Source organism: Mustelus asterias, chromosome 3, assembly GCF_964213995.1.
Source record: "Mustelus asterias chromosome 3, sMusAst1.hap1.1, whole genome shotgun sequence".
NCBI classification, from domain to species: Eukaryota; Metazoa; Chordata; class Chondrichthyes; order Carcharhiniformes; family Triakidae; genus Mustelus; species Mustelus asterias.
Genome location: NC_135803.1, coordinates 154363439 through 154381084, shown reverse-complemented (window position 1 = coordinate 154381084; position 17646 = coordinate 154363439). Strand labels below are relative to the sequence as shown.

Sequence of the window (17646 nt, the reverse complement as noted above, 5' to 3'; positions counted from 1 at the left end):
TTGCCCCCCATATCTCTACAATATTTTCCCCTTCAAGTACTTTCCATCCAATTCATAGAATCCCTACAGTACAGAAAGAGGCCATTCGGCCCATCGTGTCTGCACCGACCACAATCCCACCCAGGCATATCCCTACATATTTACCCACTAATCCCTCTAACCTACGCATCTCAGGACACTAAGGGCAATTTTAGCATGGCCAATCAACCTAACCCGCACATCTTTGGACTGTGGGAGGAAACCCACGCAGACACGAGGAGAATATGCAGACTCCGCACAGACAGTGACCCAAGCCGGGAATCGAACCCAGGTCCCTGGAGCTGTGAAGCAGCACTGCTCACCACTGTGCTACCGTGCCACAGCTTTCAAAATTCCATTTTGAAAGCTGTGATTGAACCAGTGCATACTACCCCATTAGACAATGCCTTGCAAGCCTTAACTACTCATCGTGTAAAGATGTTTCCGAACCATTGGAAACTCTTTCTCTTTATTTAGTCTTATCTAAACCCTTCATGAAATCTCCTGAGTCTTTGCTTCTTTGAGGAGAACAATCCTAGTTTATCTGTGTAACCATAATCCCTCCTCCCTGGAACCGTTTTGGCAAATCTCTTCCATACTCTCTCTCAAGCCTTTGGACCCTTCAGGAAGTGTGGTTCTCAGACTTGGACACAATACCCCAGCTTGGAGCAAACTAATGTTTTATATAGCACAATTTCCTGTCTTTCGTACTCCATGCAGGAGCCAAGGATCTCATATGGTTTATTGTCTGGCCGTTTTCACATATTTATGCACCAAAGGTCCCAGGTCCCTGTTTATGCGCACCTTTTAAAGTTGTTCCATTTAGTTTACATCTTCTCTCCCTATTCTTCTGAGAAAAATTGCTTCGAGCTCCACTGCACTGAATTTCAATTTCTCAAGTGTTTGCCTGTCACTATCTTCTTGATGTCTGCTGCCATTATTTACAGCACTTCCCAGTTCTGCTCTATTCTCTGTGCTTTGAAAAGGATTATTTTTACCAAAGAGAGACTTTGACCGGGGTGACCTGCTAATTGTTGACCTTTGTTGAAAAACCTGTTTCCCCTTTTTGTTTCTGACAGGATCAAGTCGCGATGAAGGGGTCTGTTTCGTCCGTGGTACGATTTGCAGATTACAGTAACTCGAGCACGACTGTGCATGAGAACTCGACCATGTCCATGGGCACCAGCACCACAGCCCCGGTGCCATGGTGGACCACCACAACAACTGCTGGCACAGCAACCAACATTACCCAACCACACCAATGCCTCTTAGTGCTGTACGAAGACATCGGTGAATCTCGGTAAAGTCTTTATTCTTTTTGTTGCCAGTCTTCCCTTTTTTTTTATTGTTTACTGGGCGATGGCTCAGGATGGAGAGGTCATGGCATGGTGCTAATGTCACTGGGCTTGAAATTCAGAGGCTCAGGTCAATGTTCTGGGGACAAGGGTTCCAATCCCACCATGGCAGCTGCTGCAAAGCTAGTCTCAGTAATGGTGACAATGAAACTATTGTCAATTGTTGTTTTAAAAACCCATCTGGTTCACTAATGTCCTTTTAGGGAAGGAAATCTGCCGTCCTTACCGGGTCTGGCCTACATGTGACTCTATATAGAAGTTTACAGCATGGAAACAGGCCCTTTGGCCAAACTTGTCCATGCACTCAGTTTTTACCACTAAGCTAGTCCTAATTGCCTGCATTTGGCCCATATCCCTGTAACTGTCTAAATGCTTTTTAAAAGACAACATTGTACCCGCCTCTACTACTACCTCTGGCAGCTCGTTCCAGACACTCACCACCCTCTGTGTGAAAAAATTGCCCCTCTGGACACTTTTGTATCTCTCCCCTCTCACCTTAAACCTATACCCTCGTTTTAAACTCCCCTACCTTTGGGAAAAGATGTTGACTATCTGTCTTACCTATGTCCCTCATTATTTTAGAGACCTCTATCAGATCACCCCTAAGCCTCCTATGCTCCAGGGAAAAAGTCCAGTCTATCCAGCCTCTCCTTATAACTCAAACCATCAAGTCTCGGTAGCATCCAAGTAAATCTTTTCTGCACTCTTTCTAGTTTAATAATATCCATTCTATAATAGTGACCAGAACTGTACTCGGTATTCCAAGTGTGGCCCTACTAATGTCTTGTACAACTTCAAGATGTCCCAACTCCTGTATTCAATGTTCTGACCAATGAAACCAAGCATGCCGAATGCCTTCTTCACCACCCTGTCCACTTGTGACTCCACTTTCAAGGAGCTATGAATCTGGACCCCTAGATCTTTGTTCTATCACTCTCCCCAACGCCCTACCATTAACTGAGTAGTCCTGCCCCGATTTGATCTACCAAAATGCATCACTTCATATTTATCTAAGTTAAACTCCATCTGCTATTCATTGGCCCACTGGCCCAATTGATCAAGATCCTGTTGCAATCCTAGATAACCTTCTTCACTGTCCATTACGCTACCAATCTTGGTATCACCTGCAAACCTACTAACCACGCCTCCTAAATTCTCATCCAAATCATTAATGTAAACGACAATGGACCCAGTACCAATCCCTGAGGCACGCTGCTAATCATGGGCCTCCAATTTGAAAAACAATCCTCTACAACCACTGTGTCTTCGGTCATCATGCCAATTTTGTATCCAGTTTTGTAGTACCTAGGCTTTTCCCTGCAGCTCTTCTTGAACAAAGGCACAACATTTGCTACCCTCCAATCTTCAGGCACCTCACCTGTGGCTGTTGATGATTCAAATATCTCTGTTACGGGGATGCGCACTTTCCTCCCCAGCCTCCCACAACGTCCTGGGATACATTTCATCAGGTCCCGGGGATTTATCCACCTTGATGCGCTTTAAGACTTCATCATGATGTGACTCCAGACTCTTAAATGGCTGAGTAAGCCACTCTGTTCAAGGGCAATTTTGGATGGGCAATAAATCTGACCGAGCCAGTGTCCTGTGAACGAATAGAAAAAAAAGCCACGTATAGCCAATTACCACATTCTCAGCAAAGTTAGTTTAAGGAAGGGCGGCACAGTGGTTAGCACTGCTACCTTAACCAGGGACCTGGGTTCGATTCTGGCCTCGGGTGACTGTGTGGAGTTTGCAAGCTCTCTCTGTGTCTGCATGGGTTTCCTTTGGGTGCTCTAGTTTCCTCCCACAGTCCAAACATTTGCAGGTTAGGTGGATTGGCCATGCTAAATTGCCCCTTAGGGGGATTAGCAGGGTTAATACGTGGGGTTACAGGGGTAGGGCCTGGGTGGGATCGTTGTTGATGCAGACTCGATGGTGGAATGGCCTCCTTCTGCACTGTAGGGATTCTATGAATCCATCGTAATTTGACTGAGTGAGCTAGGTTTCCAAACTGAGCAGTTTTATTATTCTGTGACTTTGAAAGTTAATATCCATGGTGGTATTGTGTTACTATTTCCCTTTCATGTGAGCAATAGCAACTGTAATTTTTTGTTTTGAAGAGTTGAACTTTGCAGGAGTAAGGAAAATCCTACCCACAGCAAGTTAGCATTGACTTGTGTTGCCGTTGGATATTTATTGCACGTTTATGAGCAGTGCATTACTGAGGAGATTTCTCGGTGGTTGGTAAAGAATCTAAAGAGATGAGGGGTTAAAGGATACAGAGAATCAGAGCGAGTACACGAGCATGGGGAACATCCAGAGTGTTGTACACCTAAAAAAGACAATAGTGGAACTGTGAACTGAATGATAGTTAATGGCTTAACCACCGAACAAGCTGACACTGCTATGTTTTGGAAACTTTGTACTGTCTGACCCTGGACTAATAGTGGGGAGAAGCCTGAATGTGTTCTGTGCTTGTGAGTGGCTGACCTTCATCCCACAGGCACTGCATGCACTGTATTAGTGTGGACGCTCAGTCATTGAATATATTCAAGTTAAAAGATATGTAAATTTTGGATACTAAGGGAATAGAGGGCAATAGGGATAGATTAGGAAAATGTATATAAGATTGACAATGGTCTTCACCTGCTCCTATTTCTTATGTTAAGTTTTTATTGATCAAACATCTGTATATTCCCTTGTCCTTGAACTGCATTGGGGTGAAGAATAGTCAGCAATCTAAAAACCATTGCATTGTGATGCCCTTCCAGATATTTAGATGACGTACTCGGGGTTAGGTGGGAAGGGGAATATTGCTCTTTTTTTTAAGAAGGAGGCCATTCAGCCCATTGGGTCTTCCCTGGCTCTCCTAAACAGCACCTCACCAAGGCCTACCCACCCCACCCTAACCTGTGCATTTACCATGGCCCCTCCACCAAACCTGCACATCTTTGAACTGTGGGAGGAAACTGAAGCACTCGGAGGAAACCCAGGCAGACACGGGGAGAATGTACAAACTCTACACAGACAGTCGCCCAAGGCCAGAATCGAACCTGCGTCCCTGGTGCTGTGAGGCAGCAGTTCCAACACTCTGCCACCGTACCACCTTGTGGTCAAGTGATAACATGTTAGGAGAAAGGGTGGTATGGTGGCACAGTGGTTAGCACTGCTGCCTCACAGCGCCAAGGACCCAGCTTCGATTCTTGGCTTGGGTCACTGTCTGTGTGAAGTTTGCACTTTCTCCCCATGTCTGCGTGAGTTTCCTCCCACAGTCCGAAGATGTGTGGGTTAGTTGGATTGGCCATGTTAAATTGCCCCTTAGTGTCAGGGGACTAGCTAGGATAAATGATTGGGGTTATGGGGATAGGGTGTGGGTGGGACTGTGGTCGATGCAGACTCAATGGGCCAAATGGCCTCCTTCTGCACTATAGGATTCTATTATTTGGTTACCATGATGTGGAGATGCTGGCATTGGACTGGGCTGGGCACAGTAAGAAGTCTCACAACACCGAGTTGAAGTCCAACAGATTTATTTGGAATCACGAGCTTTCAGAGTGCTGCCCCTTCATCAGGTGAGTGGAGAGTTGGGTTCGCAAACAGGGCAGAAAGAGACACAGACTCAATTACAAGATAATGGATGGAATGTGAGTCTTAACAGGTAATCAAGTCTTTACAGGTGCAGACAATGCGAGTGGAGAGAGGGTCAAGTACAGGTTAAAGAGGTCTAAATTGTCTCAAGCCAGGACAGTTAGTAAAACCGCACTGACCTCCTCAGAAGACAAACACGGGACACGGTGGACAGAGTACCCTTCGTCGTCCAGTACTTCCCCGGAGTGGAGAAGCTACGGCATTTTCTTCGGCGCCTTCAACATGTCATTGATGAAGACGAATATCTCGCCAAGGCCATCCCCACCCCCCCACTTCTTGCCTTCAAACAACCGCACAACCTCAAACAGACCATTGTACACAGCAAACTACCCAGCCTTCAGGAGAACAGTGACCACAACACCACACAACCCTGCCACAGCAACCTCTGCAAGACGTGCCGGATCATCGACACGGATGCTGCATCTCATGTGAGAACATCATTCACCAGGTACACGGTACCTACTCTTGCGACTCGGCCAATGTTGTCTACCTGATATGCTGCAGAAAAGAGTGTCCTGAGGCGAGACCACGCAGACGCTACGACAACGGATGAATGAACACCGCTTGACAATCACCAGGCAGGAGTGTTCCCTTCCTGTCGGGGAACACTTCAGTAGTCACGGGCATTCAGCCTCTGATCTTCGGGTAAACGTTCTCCAAGGCAGCCTTCAAGACACACGACGGCGCAGAATCGCTGAGCAGAAACTGATAGCCAAGTTCCGCACACATGAGGACAGCCTCAACCGGGATCTTGGGTTCATGTCACACTATCTGTAACCCCCACGACTTGCCTGGGCTTGCAAAATCCTACTAACTGCCCTGGCTTGGGACAATTCACACCCCTTTAACCTGTGCTTAACCCTCTCTCCACTCACATTGTCTGCGCCTGTAAAGACGTGATTACCTGTTAAGACTTGCATTCCAACCATTGTCTTGTAATTGAGTCTGTATCTATATATGCCCTGTTTGTGAACCCAACTCTCCACTCGCCTGATGAAGGAGCAGCGCTCCGAAAGCTCGTGCTACCAAATAAACCTGTTGGACTTCAACCTGGTGCTGTGAGACTTCTTTCCATGATTTGGTTACGCAATGAAGACTGAACGAAGGACCTGGGGCTGTTACAAAACAGAAAACATTTGCTCTCTCGACAACTTGATAGGGTAGTTGCTGAGAGGCTGTTCGCTCTGCCAGGTCTAGAATCAGGAAACATTAGTCTCAGGATAAAGGGTCAGCCACTTGGAGCGTAAATGAAGAAAAATGTCTTCATCCAAAGGGTCGTGATGATTTGGAATTCTCTACCCGAGAGCTGCGGATCCTCAGTCCTTCTGTATCTTCAAGACAGAGATTGATTGATTTGAGGACAGTAAAGTAGATTTGATAGAAACATTCAGCCATTATCTTATCGAATGGCCGTGGAACCATATATCCCATTCGGGGCCCCTATAATGTTCTTCCACCAATATGTTAACTCACTGAAAGTTTGATTTGATTTATTATTGTCACACTCAAGTGGATAGAGCTGCGAAGAAGGCCTATAATGTGTTAGCTTTTATTAACAGGGGGTTGGAGTTTAAGAGCCGTGGGGTTATGCTGCAACTGTACAGGACCTTGGTGAGACCACATTTGGAATATTGTGTGCAGTTCTGGTCACCTCACTATAAGAAGGATGTGGAAGCGCTGGAAAGAGTGCAGAGGAGATTTACCAGGATGCTGCCTGGTTTGGAGGGAAGGTCTTATGAGGAAAGGTTGTGGGAGCTAGGGCTGTTCTCTCTGGAGCGGAGGAGGCTGAGGGGAGACTTAATAGAGGTTTATAAAATGATGAAGGGGATAGATAGAGTGAACGTTCAAAGACTATTTCCTCGGGTGGATGGAGCTATTACAAGGGGGCATAACTATAGGGTTCGTGGTGGGAGATATAGGAAGGATATCAGAGGTAGGTTCTTTACGCAGAGAGTGGTTGGGGTGTGGAATGGACTGCCTGCAGTGATAGTGGAGTCAGACACTTTAGGAACATTAAGCGGTTATTGGATAGGCACATGGAGCACACCAGGATGATAGGGAGTGGGATAGGTTGATCTTGGTTTCAGATAAAGCTCGGCACAACATCGTGGGCCGAAGGGCCTGTTCTGTGCTGTACTGTTCTATGTTCTATGTATTAGTTTGCAGTGAAAAGTATTGTTTCTTGCGCGCTATACAGACAAAGCATACCATTCATAGAGAAGGAAAGCAGAATGTAGTGTTACAGTCAGAGCTAGGGTATAGAGAAAGATTAACTTGAGAAAGTCATTGAAACAGTTAGTTTAATGTTCAGCAACTCCTCTTGTTTACAAACCCCAATTTTAATCATGGGGTATCACCTAATGTTGATTTGGGCATTTGAAGCCAATTGTACCATCCTGAGTGCTACCCTCTCGTGGCCTTTAGAACTCAGTACCATGCCTTGATCACACATTTCCCTAGCTGTGCTATTCTGAGTGGGGGAATGGCGATGGGTTTATCTTGGTGAGCAGATGTTTAATAAACCAGCCCACGTGCTAATTGAATCAAATTGCCCTCAACATGATTCTTTCTCCAAACGCAACTTCCTTTAATGAATATTTGAATTAATTTGTGTTGTAATATCCCAGGAGGCCACGGAAAACCATGCTGAATTGCAAAGCTCAAACACTAGAACATAGAACATAGAACATAGAACATTACAGCGCAGAACAGGCCCTTCGGCCCACGATGTTGCACCGACCAGTTAAAAAAAAAACTGTGACCCTCCAACCTAAACCAATTTCTTTTCGTCCATGAACCTATCTACGGATCTCTTAAACGCCCCCAAACTAGGCGCATTTACTACTGATGCTGGCAGGGCATTCCAATCCCTCACCACCCTCTGGGTAAAGAACCTACCCCTGACATCGGTTCTATAACTACCCCCCCTCAATTTAAAGCCATGCCCCCTCGTGCTGGATTTCTCCATCAGAGGAAAAAGGCTATCACTATCCACCCTATCTAAACCTCTAATCATCTTATATGTTTCAATAAGATCCCCTCTTAGCCGCCGCCTTTCCAGCGAAAACAATCCCAAATCCCTCAGCCTCTCCTCATAGGATCTCCCCTCCATACCAGGCAACATCCTGGTAAACCTCCTCTGCACCCTCTCCAAAGCCTCCACATCCTTCCTGTAATGTGGGGACCAGAACTGCACACAGTACTCCAAGTGCAGCCGCACCAGAGTTGTGTACAGTTGCAACATAACGCTACGACTCCTAAATTCAATCCCCCTACCAATAAACGCCAAGACACCATATGCCTTCTTAACAACCTTATCTACTTGATTCCCAACTTTCAGGGATCTATGCACACATACACCTAGATCCCTCTGCTCCTCCACACTATTCAAAGTCCTCCCGTTAGCCCTATACTCAACACATCTGTTATTCCTACCAAAGTGAATTACCTCACACTTCTCCGCATTAAACTCCATCCGCCACCTCTCGGCCCAACTTTGCAACCTGTCTAAGTCTTCCTGCAAACTACGACACCCTTCCTCACTGTCTACCACACCACCGACTTTGGTGTCATCAGCAAATTTGCTAATCCACCCAACTATACCCTCATCCAGATCATTAATAAATATTACAAACAGCAGTGGCCCCAAAACAGATCCCTGAGGTACACCACTTGTAACCGCACTCCATGATGAATATTTACTATCAACCACCACCCTCTGTTTCCTATCCGCTAGCCAATTCCTGATCCAATTTCCTAGATCACCCCCAATCCCATACATCTGCATTTTCTGCAGAAGCCTACCATGGTGAACCTTATCAAACGCCTTACTAAAATCCATATATACCACGTCCACTGCCTTGCCCCCATCCACCTCCTTGGTCACTTTCTCAAAAAACTCAATAAGGTTAGTAAGGCACGACCTACCTGCCACAAAACCATGCTGACTATCACCTATCAATTCATTACTCTCCAAATAACTATAAATCCTATCCCTTATAATTTTTTCCAACATCTTGCCGACAACAGAAGTGAGACTCACCGGTCTATAATTCCCGGGGAAGTCTCTGTTCCCCTTCTTAAACAATGGGACAACATTCGCTAACCTCCAATCTTCTGGTACTATACCAGAGGCCAATGACGACCTGAAGATCAGAGCCAGAGGCTCTGCAATCACTTCTCTTGCCTCCCAGAGAATCCTTGGATAAATCCCATCCGGACCAGGGGATTTATCTATTTTCAGACCCTCCAGAATATCCTGCACATCCTCCTTATCAACTGTAATACTGTCTATTCTACTCCCTAAAGACTACTGTCTATTGCCTTTATGGTTCGCTTCTTAGAAACTGAACCTAGAATCTCAATGTTTATCAATGCAGGAAAAAGCAGTTATTTTCTGATGAATGCACATTTGATTTGGAGACTTGGTTTTAACTCTTGGTCTGCATTGCTTTAGATCATGCATTCCACTTGTTACCCTGCCACTTCTCTTAAAGACTCTAATTTATGGTGATTTCTCAGTTGCTAGCATCCCCGCTCTCAATCGTCACACAACAGACCAAACAGTGAGATTTAACTAGCTGCTCAGCAAAAGCAGGATGTCGTATTCCTGTCCCTGTCTTGACATTCGGACTCTCTTGACCATATGTGTGATGTACACTTATCAGCAACAAATCCCAGGCTGATCACGACTCTTTGTGAGTGGCATGGTGGCACAGTGGTTAGCACTGCAGCCTCACAGCACCAGGAAGCTGGATTCAATTCCCGGCTTGGGTGACTGTCTGTGCGGAGTCTGCACATTCTCCCCGTGTCTGCGTGGGTTTCCTCCCACAGTCCGAAAGACGTGCTGGTTAGGTGCATTGGCCATGCTAAATTCTCCCTCAGTGTACCCGAACAGGTGCCGGAGTATGGCAACTGGGGGATTTTCACAGTAACTTCATTGCAGTGTTAATGTAAGCCTACTTGTGACACTAATAAATATACTTTTTTTTTTGGGAGGGAACATTGAGACCCATAAGTCAGATTAGGGAACAAACCTGTTACCATTGCGTGTGAGTGCCTGCGTGTTAGTTGTAGTACCAAAGGGGCCTAGTTTTTACATTGTAAAAGATTCTGCCTTCCCAACCAAAGGGTACAATGACCACAAAAATACAGGCTAACTCTCCCAGTGCAGTACTGAGGAAGTTCTGCACTGTTGAAGGAGCCATCTTTTGGATGAGGTGCTAAACTGAGACCCCCCTCTCGGGTGGATGTAAGATATCCCCACACCACTAATTCAAAGAGCAGATGAATTTTCCCCAGAGTCCTGAGAGTATTTATCACTCTATCAATATTTTTTGAAAAGCTGCTTGTGGGAGCTTGTGTGTAGATTGGGTCTTGTGTTTCCTATGTCATATTCAGTGACTAAACTCCGCATTTAATTGGCTGTGAGGGGCTTAGGAACATCATGATGTTCTGAAAGGTGCTATTTGAACGTAAAACTTTTTTTCTTCAACATGGTGGATTTTGGTAAGGAATTGCTACAACAATGGAAGAACCACAGGATGATATTTTGATTTATTATTGTCACATAAAGAACAAAGAACAGTACAGCACAGGAAACAGGCCCTTCGGCCCTCCAAGCCTGTGCCGCTCCTTGGTCCAACTAGACCAATCGTTTGTATCCCTCCATTCCCAGGCTGCTCATGTGACTATCCAGGTAAGTCTTAAACGATGTCAGCGTGCCTGCCTCCACCACCCTACTTGGCAGCGCATTCCAGGCCCCCACCACCCTCTGTGTAAAAAACGTCCCTCTGATGTCTGAGTTATACTTTGCCCCTCTCAGCTTGAGCCCGTGACCCCTCGTGATCGTCACCTCCGACCTGGGAAAAAGCTTCCCACTGTTCACCCTATCTATACCCTTCATAATCTTGTATACCTCTATTAGATCTCCCCTCATTCTCCGTCTTTCCAAGGAGAACAACCCCAGTCTACCCAATCGCTCCTCATAGCTAAGACCCTCCATACCAGGCAACATCCTGGTAAACCTTCTCTGCACTCTCTCCAATGCCTCCACGTCCTTCTGGTAGTGCGGCGACCAGAACTGGACGCAGTACTCCAAATGTGGCCTAACCAGCGTTCTATACAGCTGCATCATCAGACTCCAGCTTTTATACTCTATACCCCGTCCTATAAAGGCAAGCATACCATATGCCTTCTTCACCACCTTCTCCACCTGTGTTGCCACCTTCAAGGATTTGTGGACTTGCACACCTAGGTCCCTCTGTGTTTCTATACTCCTGATGACTCTGCCATTTATTGTATAACTCCTCCCGACATTATTTCTTCCAAAATGCATCACTTCGCATTTATCCGGATTAAATTCCATCTGCCACCTCTCCGCCCAATTTTCCAGCCTATCTATATCCTGCTGTATTGCCCGACAATGCTCTTCGCTATCCGCAATTCCAGCCATCTTCGTGTCATCCGCAAACTTGCTGATTACACCAGTTACACCTTCTTCCAAATCATTTATATATATCACAAATAGCAGAGGTCCCAGTACAGAGCCCTGCGGAACACCACTGGTCACAGACCTCCAGCCGGAAAAAGACCCTTCGACCACTACCCTCTGTCTCCTATGGCCAAGCCAGTTCTCCACCCATCTAGCCACTTCTCCTTGTATCCCATGAGCCTTAACCTTCTTAACCAACCTGCCATGTGGGACTTTGTCAAATGCCTTACTGAAATCCATATAGACGACATCCACGGCCCTTCCTTCATCAACCGTTTTTGTCATGTATCAGTATACAGTGAAAAATATTGTTTCTTGCGCGCTATTCAGACAAAGCATACTGTTCATAGAAAAAGAAAGGAGAGAGTGTAGAATGTAGTGTTCGTAGAGTCAGAGGTTTACAGCATGGAAACAGGCCCTTCGGCCCAACTTGTCCATGCCGCCCTTTTTTTTAAAAACCCCTAAGCTAATCTCAATTGCCCGCATTTGGCCCATATCCCTCTATACCCATCGTACCCATGTAACTATCTAAGTGCTTTTTAAAAGACAAAATTGTACCCGCCTCTATCACTAGTTCTGGCAGCTTGTTCCAGACACTCGCCACCCTGTGTGTGAAATAATTGCCCCTCTGGACCCTTTTCTATCTCTCCCCTCTCACCTTAAACCTATGCCCTCTAGTTTTAGACTCCCCTATCTTTGGGAAAAGATATTGACTATCTAGCTGATCTGTGCCCCTCATTATTTTATAGACCTTTATAAGATCACCCCTCAGCCTCCTACGCTCCAGAGAAGAAAGTCCCAGTCCATCCAGCCTCTCCTTATAACTCAATCCATCAAGTCCTGGTAGCATCCGAGTAAATCTTTTCTGCACTCTTTCTAGCTTAATAATATCCTTTCTATAATAAGGTGACCAGAATTGCACACAGTATTCCAAGTGTGGCCTTACCAATGTCTTGTACAACTTCAACAAGTCCTGTATTCAATGTTCTGACTGACGAAACCAAGCATTCCGAATGCCTTTTTCACCACTCTGTCCACCCGTGACTCCACTTTCAAGGAGCTATAAATATGTACCCCTAGATCTTTGTTCTGTAACTCTCCCTAATGCCCTACCATTAACTGAATAAGTCCTGCCCTGGTTCAATCTACCAAAATGCATAGCTAGGGTGTAGATAAAGATCAACTTAATGCGAGGTTGGTCCATTCAAAAGTCTTGACAGCAACAGGGAAGAAGCTGTTCCTGAGTCGGTTGGTACGTGATCTCAGACTTTTGTATCTTTTTCCCGACGGAAGAAGGTGGAAGAGAGGATGCTCGGGGTGCGTGAGGTCCTTAATTATGCCGGCTGCTTTGAGGCATCAGGAAGCATAGACAGAGTCAATGGATGGGAGGCTGGTTTGCGTGATGGATTGGGCTACATTCACGATCCTTTGTAGTTCCTTGCGGTCTTGGGCAGAGCAGGAGCCATACCAAGCTGTGATACAACCAGAAAGAATGCTTTCTATGGTGCATCTGTAAAAGTTGGTGAGAGTCATGGCTGACATGCCAAATTTCCTTAGTCTTCTGAGAAAGTAGAGGCGTTACAGAAGGTGACCCTTTGGCCTCGTGTTCATATTAACACTCAGGAAGAGTGACTCCTCTCGTTCCATTATCCACCAGCCTTTTGAAAGCCAGGATTGAATTTTTCTCCACTGCCCCCAGGCAATCTATTGGAGATCACTGCGTGAAAACAAAAATGTTGTTCCTCATGTTGTCTTTGGTTCTTGTGCCATTCACGCTCTGCAAAAGGAGCAGTCTCTCTCTCTCTCTCTACTTTGTTTTGACACCACATGATTTTGAACACTTGTATCAAATCTCCTCTCAACACTCTCCTCCAAGGAGAACAGCCCCAGCTTCTTCAGTATGTTCACGCCACCCAAGTTCCTCATCCCTGTCTTGTGTGATGTTAGTGTACCTTTAAGAGTTTTTAAAATTCATGCTCACAGCCTTGGGTGATGTCATTGTTGGGAAGGAGAAACAAATTGTGGGCAGGTCAGGTGACAGGGGTTTCTGTTTGGAGCTGCAGGTTTGAGTTTTTAGCTTTAGAAGGAACAACAAGGTTTTAAAAAAAGTGTTTTCTCCCTCTCCCTGTTGTTTTGAAAATTCTGTTGGTTAGCTGAAAACCAGATCTCCTTTTCCTGAAGGGTGAAAACCTGCTGTTGTTGGGGGCTGCACCAGAGTATCTCTGGGGCTTTGGAAAGCTGTCTTGTCTTCAAACTGTTCTGAGCCTCAAGAGCATTTGACTGCAGAATTTAACTAACGGCCTCGATCCTAGTATCACATGAGCATTAGTCTGTGCTGTGTTAGACCTGTGAAAAGGGTCTTTTGTCTATGGGATTGTTTTGATTGGAACATTGTAGAGATCTTTGTTAAGGGTTATACATTATCATGATTGTTTGTAATTGATAAAAGTTCTTGCTAATTTTCTTAATATGCATCTTAACCACATTCTTAAATAAACTTTGTTTGATAAAAGCTCCCGAGTGCGTCACTTGAATCATACCTGAAGTGAACCAACTCATGCTTATCCCAGCCAAATGCAAAACTTATGATCCATAAAACACTTTGGAGTTTCTAACGCAAATCATAACACTTATAAATCTTTAGCATTCACATATTCCCAAATTGCAGCACCCATACGGTACTCCTGTTAAGGCTGGACAGTGCTCTATAAAATGTTGACCATTACTACCTTGCCTCTGTATTCAGTGCCTTCATTTGAAAAGCTCAGGACCCTCTTTGCTTTTTCTAAGCACTTTCTCAACTTGCTCTCCCACTTTGACTGATTTGTGCACATATACACCCAGGTCCCTGGTTAGGGTTATTCCCTTTGTTTTACATTTGTCTTTATTCATTCTTCTTACCAAAATATATCATTTTGCTCTTCTCCCATTTAAACTCGTTTTCCCACTACTGACCTGTCAGCTTGACATCAATAGTGGGAAAACTGATAATACGGGACAAGATAACTATTTAAAACTAGACAGTCAACATGGCTTTGCCAAGGGCAGGTCAATTTAACTGAGTTCTTTGACGAGGTGACACAGGCAGTGGATGAGGGTAGTGCTGTGGATGTCGTGTCCTTGGACTTTCAGAAAGCATTTGATACGGTGCCACATGGCAGGTTGATTAGCAAATTAGAAATGTTTGGGATTGATGGGTCCTTGGCAGCATGGATTAGAAGTTGGCAAAGAGATAAGAAACAGAGGGTATAGATGGGCATTTCTCAAACTGGAGATTGTTTGATTTATTGTCACATGTATTGGTATATAGTAAAAAGTATTTTTTCTTGCGCACTATACAGACAAAGCATACCATTCAGAGAGAAGGAAGGGAGTGGATACAGATTACAGTCATAGCTAGGGGTGGAGAGAAAGATCAACTTAATGTGAGGTAGGTCCATTCAAAAGTCTGACAGCAGCAGGGAAGAAGCTGTTCTTGAGTTGGTTGGTACGTGACCTCAGACTTTTGTATCTTTTTCCCAACAGAAGAAGGTGGAAGAGAGTATGTCCAGGGTGCGTGGGGTCCTTGATTATGCTGGCTGCTTTTCCGAGTCAGCAGGAAGTGTAGACCGTGTCAGTGGGTGGGAGGCCGGTTTGAGTGATGGACTGGGCTTCGTTCACGATCTTTTGTAGTTCCTTGCGGTCTTGGGCAGAGCAGGAGCCATACCAAGCTGTGATGCATCCAGAAAGAATGCTTTCTAACTGTAAAAGTTGGTGAGAGTCATGGTGGACATAGCAAAGATGAATTGAAAGTCGTGTTCCTTTGGGACCAGCGTTGGGACCCTTACCTTTTCTGATTTATATAAACAATTTAGAGATGGGTGTTGAGGGTAAAATTTCGAAATTTGCAGAGAATAGTGAATTGTGAGGACGATGCTGAGCGACTTCAGAGGGGCATTGACAAGTTGGCCAAATGGGCAGAAACCTGGCAGATGAATTTCAATACATTGAAATGTGAGCTGATGAATTTTTGTGGAAGAAACATGGGGTGACAATCCAGGCTCAATGGTACAACTTGGAGAGGAGTACAAGAGCAGAGGGACCTCTGGGTTCAGGTGCGTTATTCTCTGAAGGTAGCCAGACAAGTTGAAACAGTTGTTAAGAAGGTTGATAGGATCCTTAGGTTTAGAAATAGAGGCTTGGAGTATAAAAGCAAGGAAGTGATGCTACACCTCCTACAAATCATTGGTCAGACCACATTTGGAGCATTGTATTCAGTTCTGGGCACCTTATTTCAGGAAGGATGTTCAAGCCCTGGAGAGAGTGCAAAGGAGATTTACGAGAATTATGCCAGGAATGAAGAATTTTAGATACAAGGAAAGATTAGAGAAATTGGGCTTGTTCTCCTTGGAGCAGAGAAGATTAAGAAGTGACCTTATTGAGGTGTCCTGAATGATGAATGATTTTGACAGGGTAAAGGAGATATTGTATTTCCACTCGTTGGTCTATCAGTGACTCGGGATCACCATTTCAAGATGGCCAGCAAGAGAACTAGGGGGAGAAATTTCTTGGTTGTTGGGATTTGGAATGGCTGCCTAGGAGGGTGGTGGAGGCAGATTCCATAGAGAGCTGGATACATATTTGAAAGTGATGAATTGAGAGGGCTACAGAGTTACAGGGCTGGAGAATGGGACTGGCTCGGTAGCTGTTTTGGGATCTGGTGCAGATGTGATGGGCTGAATGGCCTCCTGTACTGTAAAATTCTATCATTCTAATTACACCTGCTATGTGTCTGCTCAATGCATCAGCTTGTCCATGTCCCCTTGAAGTCTCTTTATTGTCCTCCTCACTGTTCACAATACTTTCAAGTTTGGTCCACAGCTGTGCGAGTTAGGTTGATTGGCCATGCTAAATTGCCCCATAGTGTCGGGGGGACTAGCAAGGTAAAAATGTGGGGTCAAGGTGGTAGGGCCTGGGTGGGATTGTTGTTGGTGCAGACTCGATGGGCCGAATGGCCTACTTCTGCACTGTAGGATTCTATGACAGCAGCAAATTTTGACTTTGTGCCCTGTGCACTCAGATCTGCGTCATTATTGATCAAGATTAGCTGTGGTGTTAGTAGTGGGCCTGGGGGGGTGTTAGAATGTAACCAATGATAACATTGGATCTGTTGTCATGTGTCCGATGATAACGTGCTGTAAGGGTCAGCTGACCCAGTAAACTATGTAACCAATGACAAAATAGTCAGTTGACTCAGTATAAATAAGAAGCTGCTGGGGTTTATGGGAGCTTGGAATGGCCCAGGTTGAGGTCTCCAGTGTTGCAGTAATGAAGTTTCTTTATTAAAACCTTTTTCTTTGATTTATAAATTGGAGTAAGTCTTGTTTTATTTTATTGCCTATTACTGAAGAGTTCCTTCTGGGAGATCTACAGGGGGAGCCTCGCTGTATACCTCCTTACACTCCCATAAACAACTGTTCGCCACTATTCTGCTTCCTATCACTCCGCCAATTTGGTATCCGTGCTGCCACTGTTCCTTTCATTCCATGTGCTTCAACCTTGCTGAGAAGCCTGTTATGTGGCACTTTATCAAATGCCTTTTGCAAGCCCATGAGCATTACATCAATCTTGACAGGGGTCAGGGTAGTAATGAGAAGTACTGGATGTTCCTTCAAGAGAGTAGGCTGTTCGGCCCCTCGAGTCCACTCTGCCGCTCAATGCTGCTATAATATTTTAATTTTATTTTTAAGTCTGACAGAAATAAAGAAGTCCGTATTTAATCCTTCCACAGTTTCGCCCCTCCAATTGCCTCCAGCCCTACAACGCTCTGCAACGTCTGTACTCCCCCAATTTTGTTCTCTGCATATCCCCACTTTCCTTTGCCCCACCGCTGTTGCCCCCACATTGACTTGGCGGAGCCTTGAGTTCTGGAGTTCCCTCCTTAAACCTCTCGCGCTCTCAAGATGCTTCTTAAACCCTATCTCTTTGATCAAATTGTCTGAATATCTTCAGATGTAGCTCCGTGTCAACCTTAATTTGCTAATGCTCCAGCGCTGCACCTTGGGATGTTTTGCTCTGCAAGTACAAGTTGTTGTTGGAAAGTCACTTGTGTGCCAGTGTTTCACATCTTTTCTAATGAGTTTTCTTCTCACC

The 17646-nt window shown here is 45.2% G+C and overlaps 1 protein-coding gene across 2 annotated transcripts in view; it reads left to right on the top strand.

Annotated features, from left to right (window-relative positions):
- The window catches only part of tpra1 (transmembrane protein, adipocyte asscociated 1), a 79547-nt gene that overhangs the window by 20772 nt on the left and 41129 nt on the right, over nt 1–17646 (top strand). For both annotated transcript variants that reach the window (XM_078209970.1, XM_078209971.1), the window contains exon 2: nt 1098–1318. In XM_078209970.1, the coding sequence (XP_078066096.1) occupies nt 1110–1318 (209 nt within the window). In that variant the 5' untranslated portion in view covers nt 1098–1109. The remainder of the gene's footprint in view (nt 1–1097; nt 1319–17646) is intronic.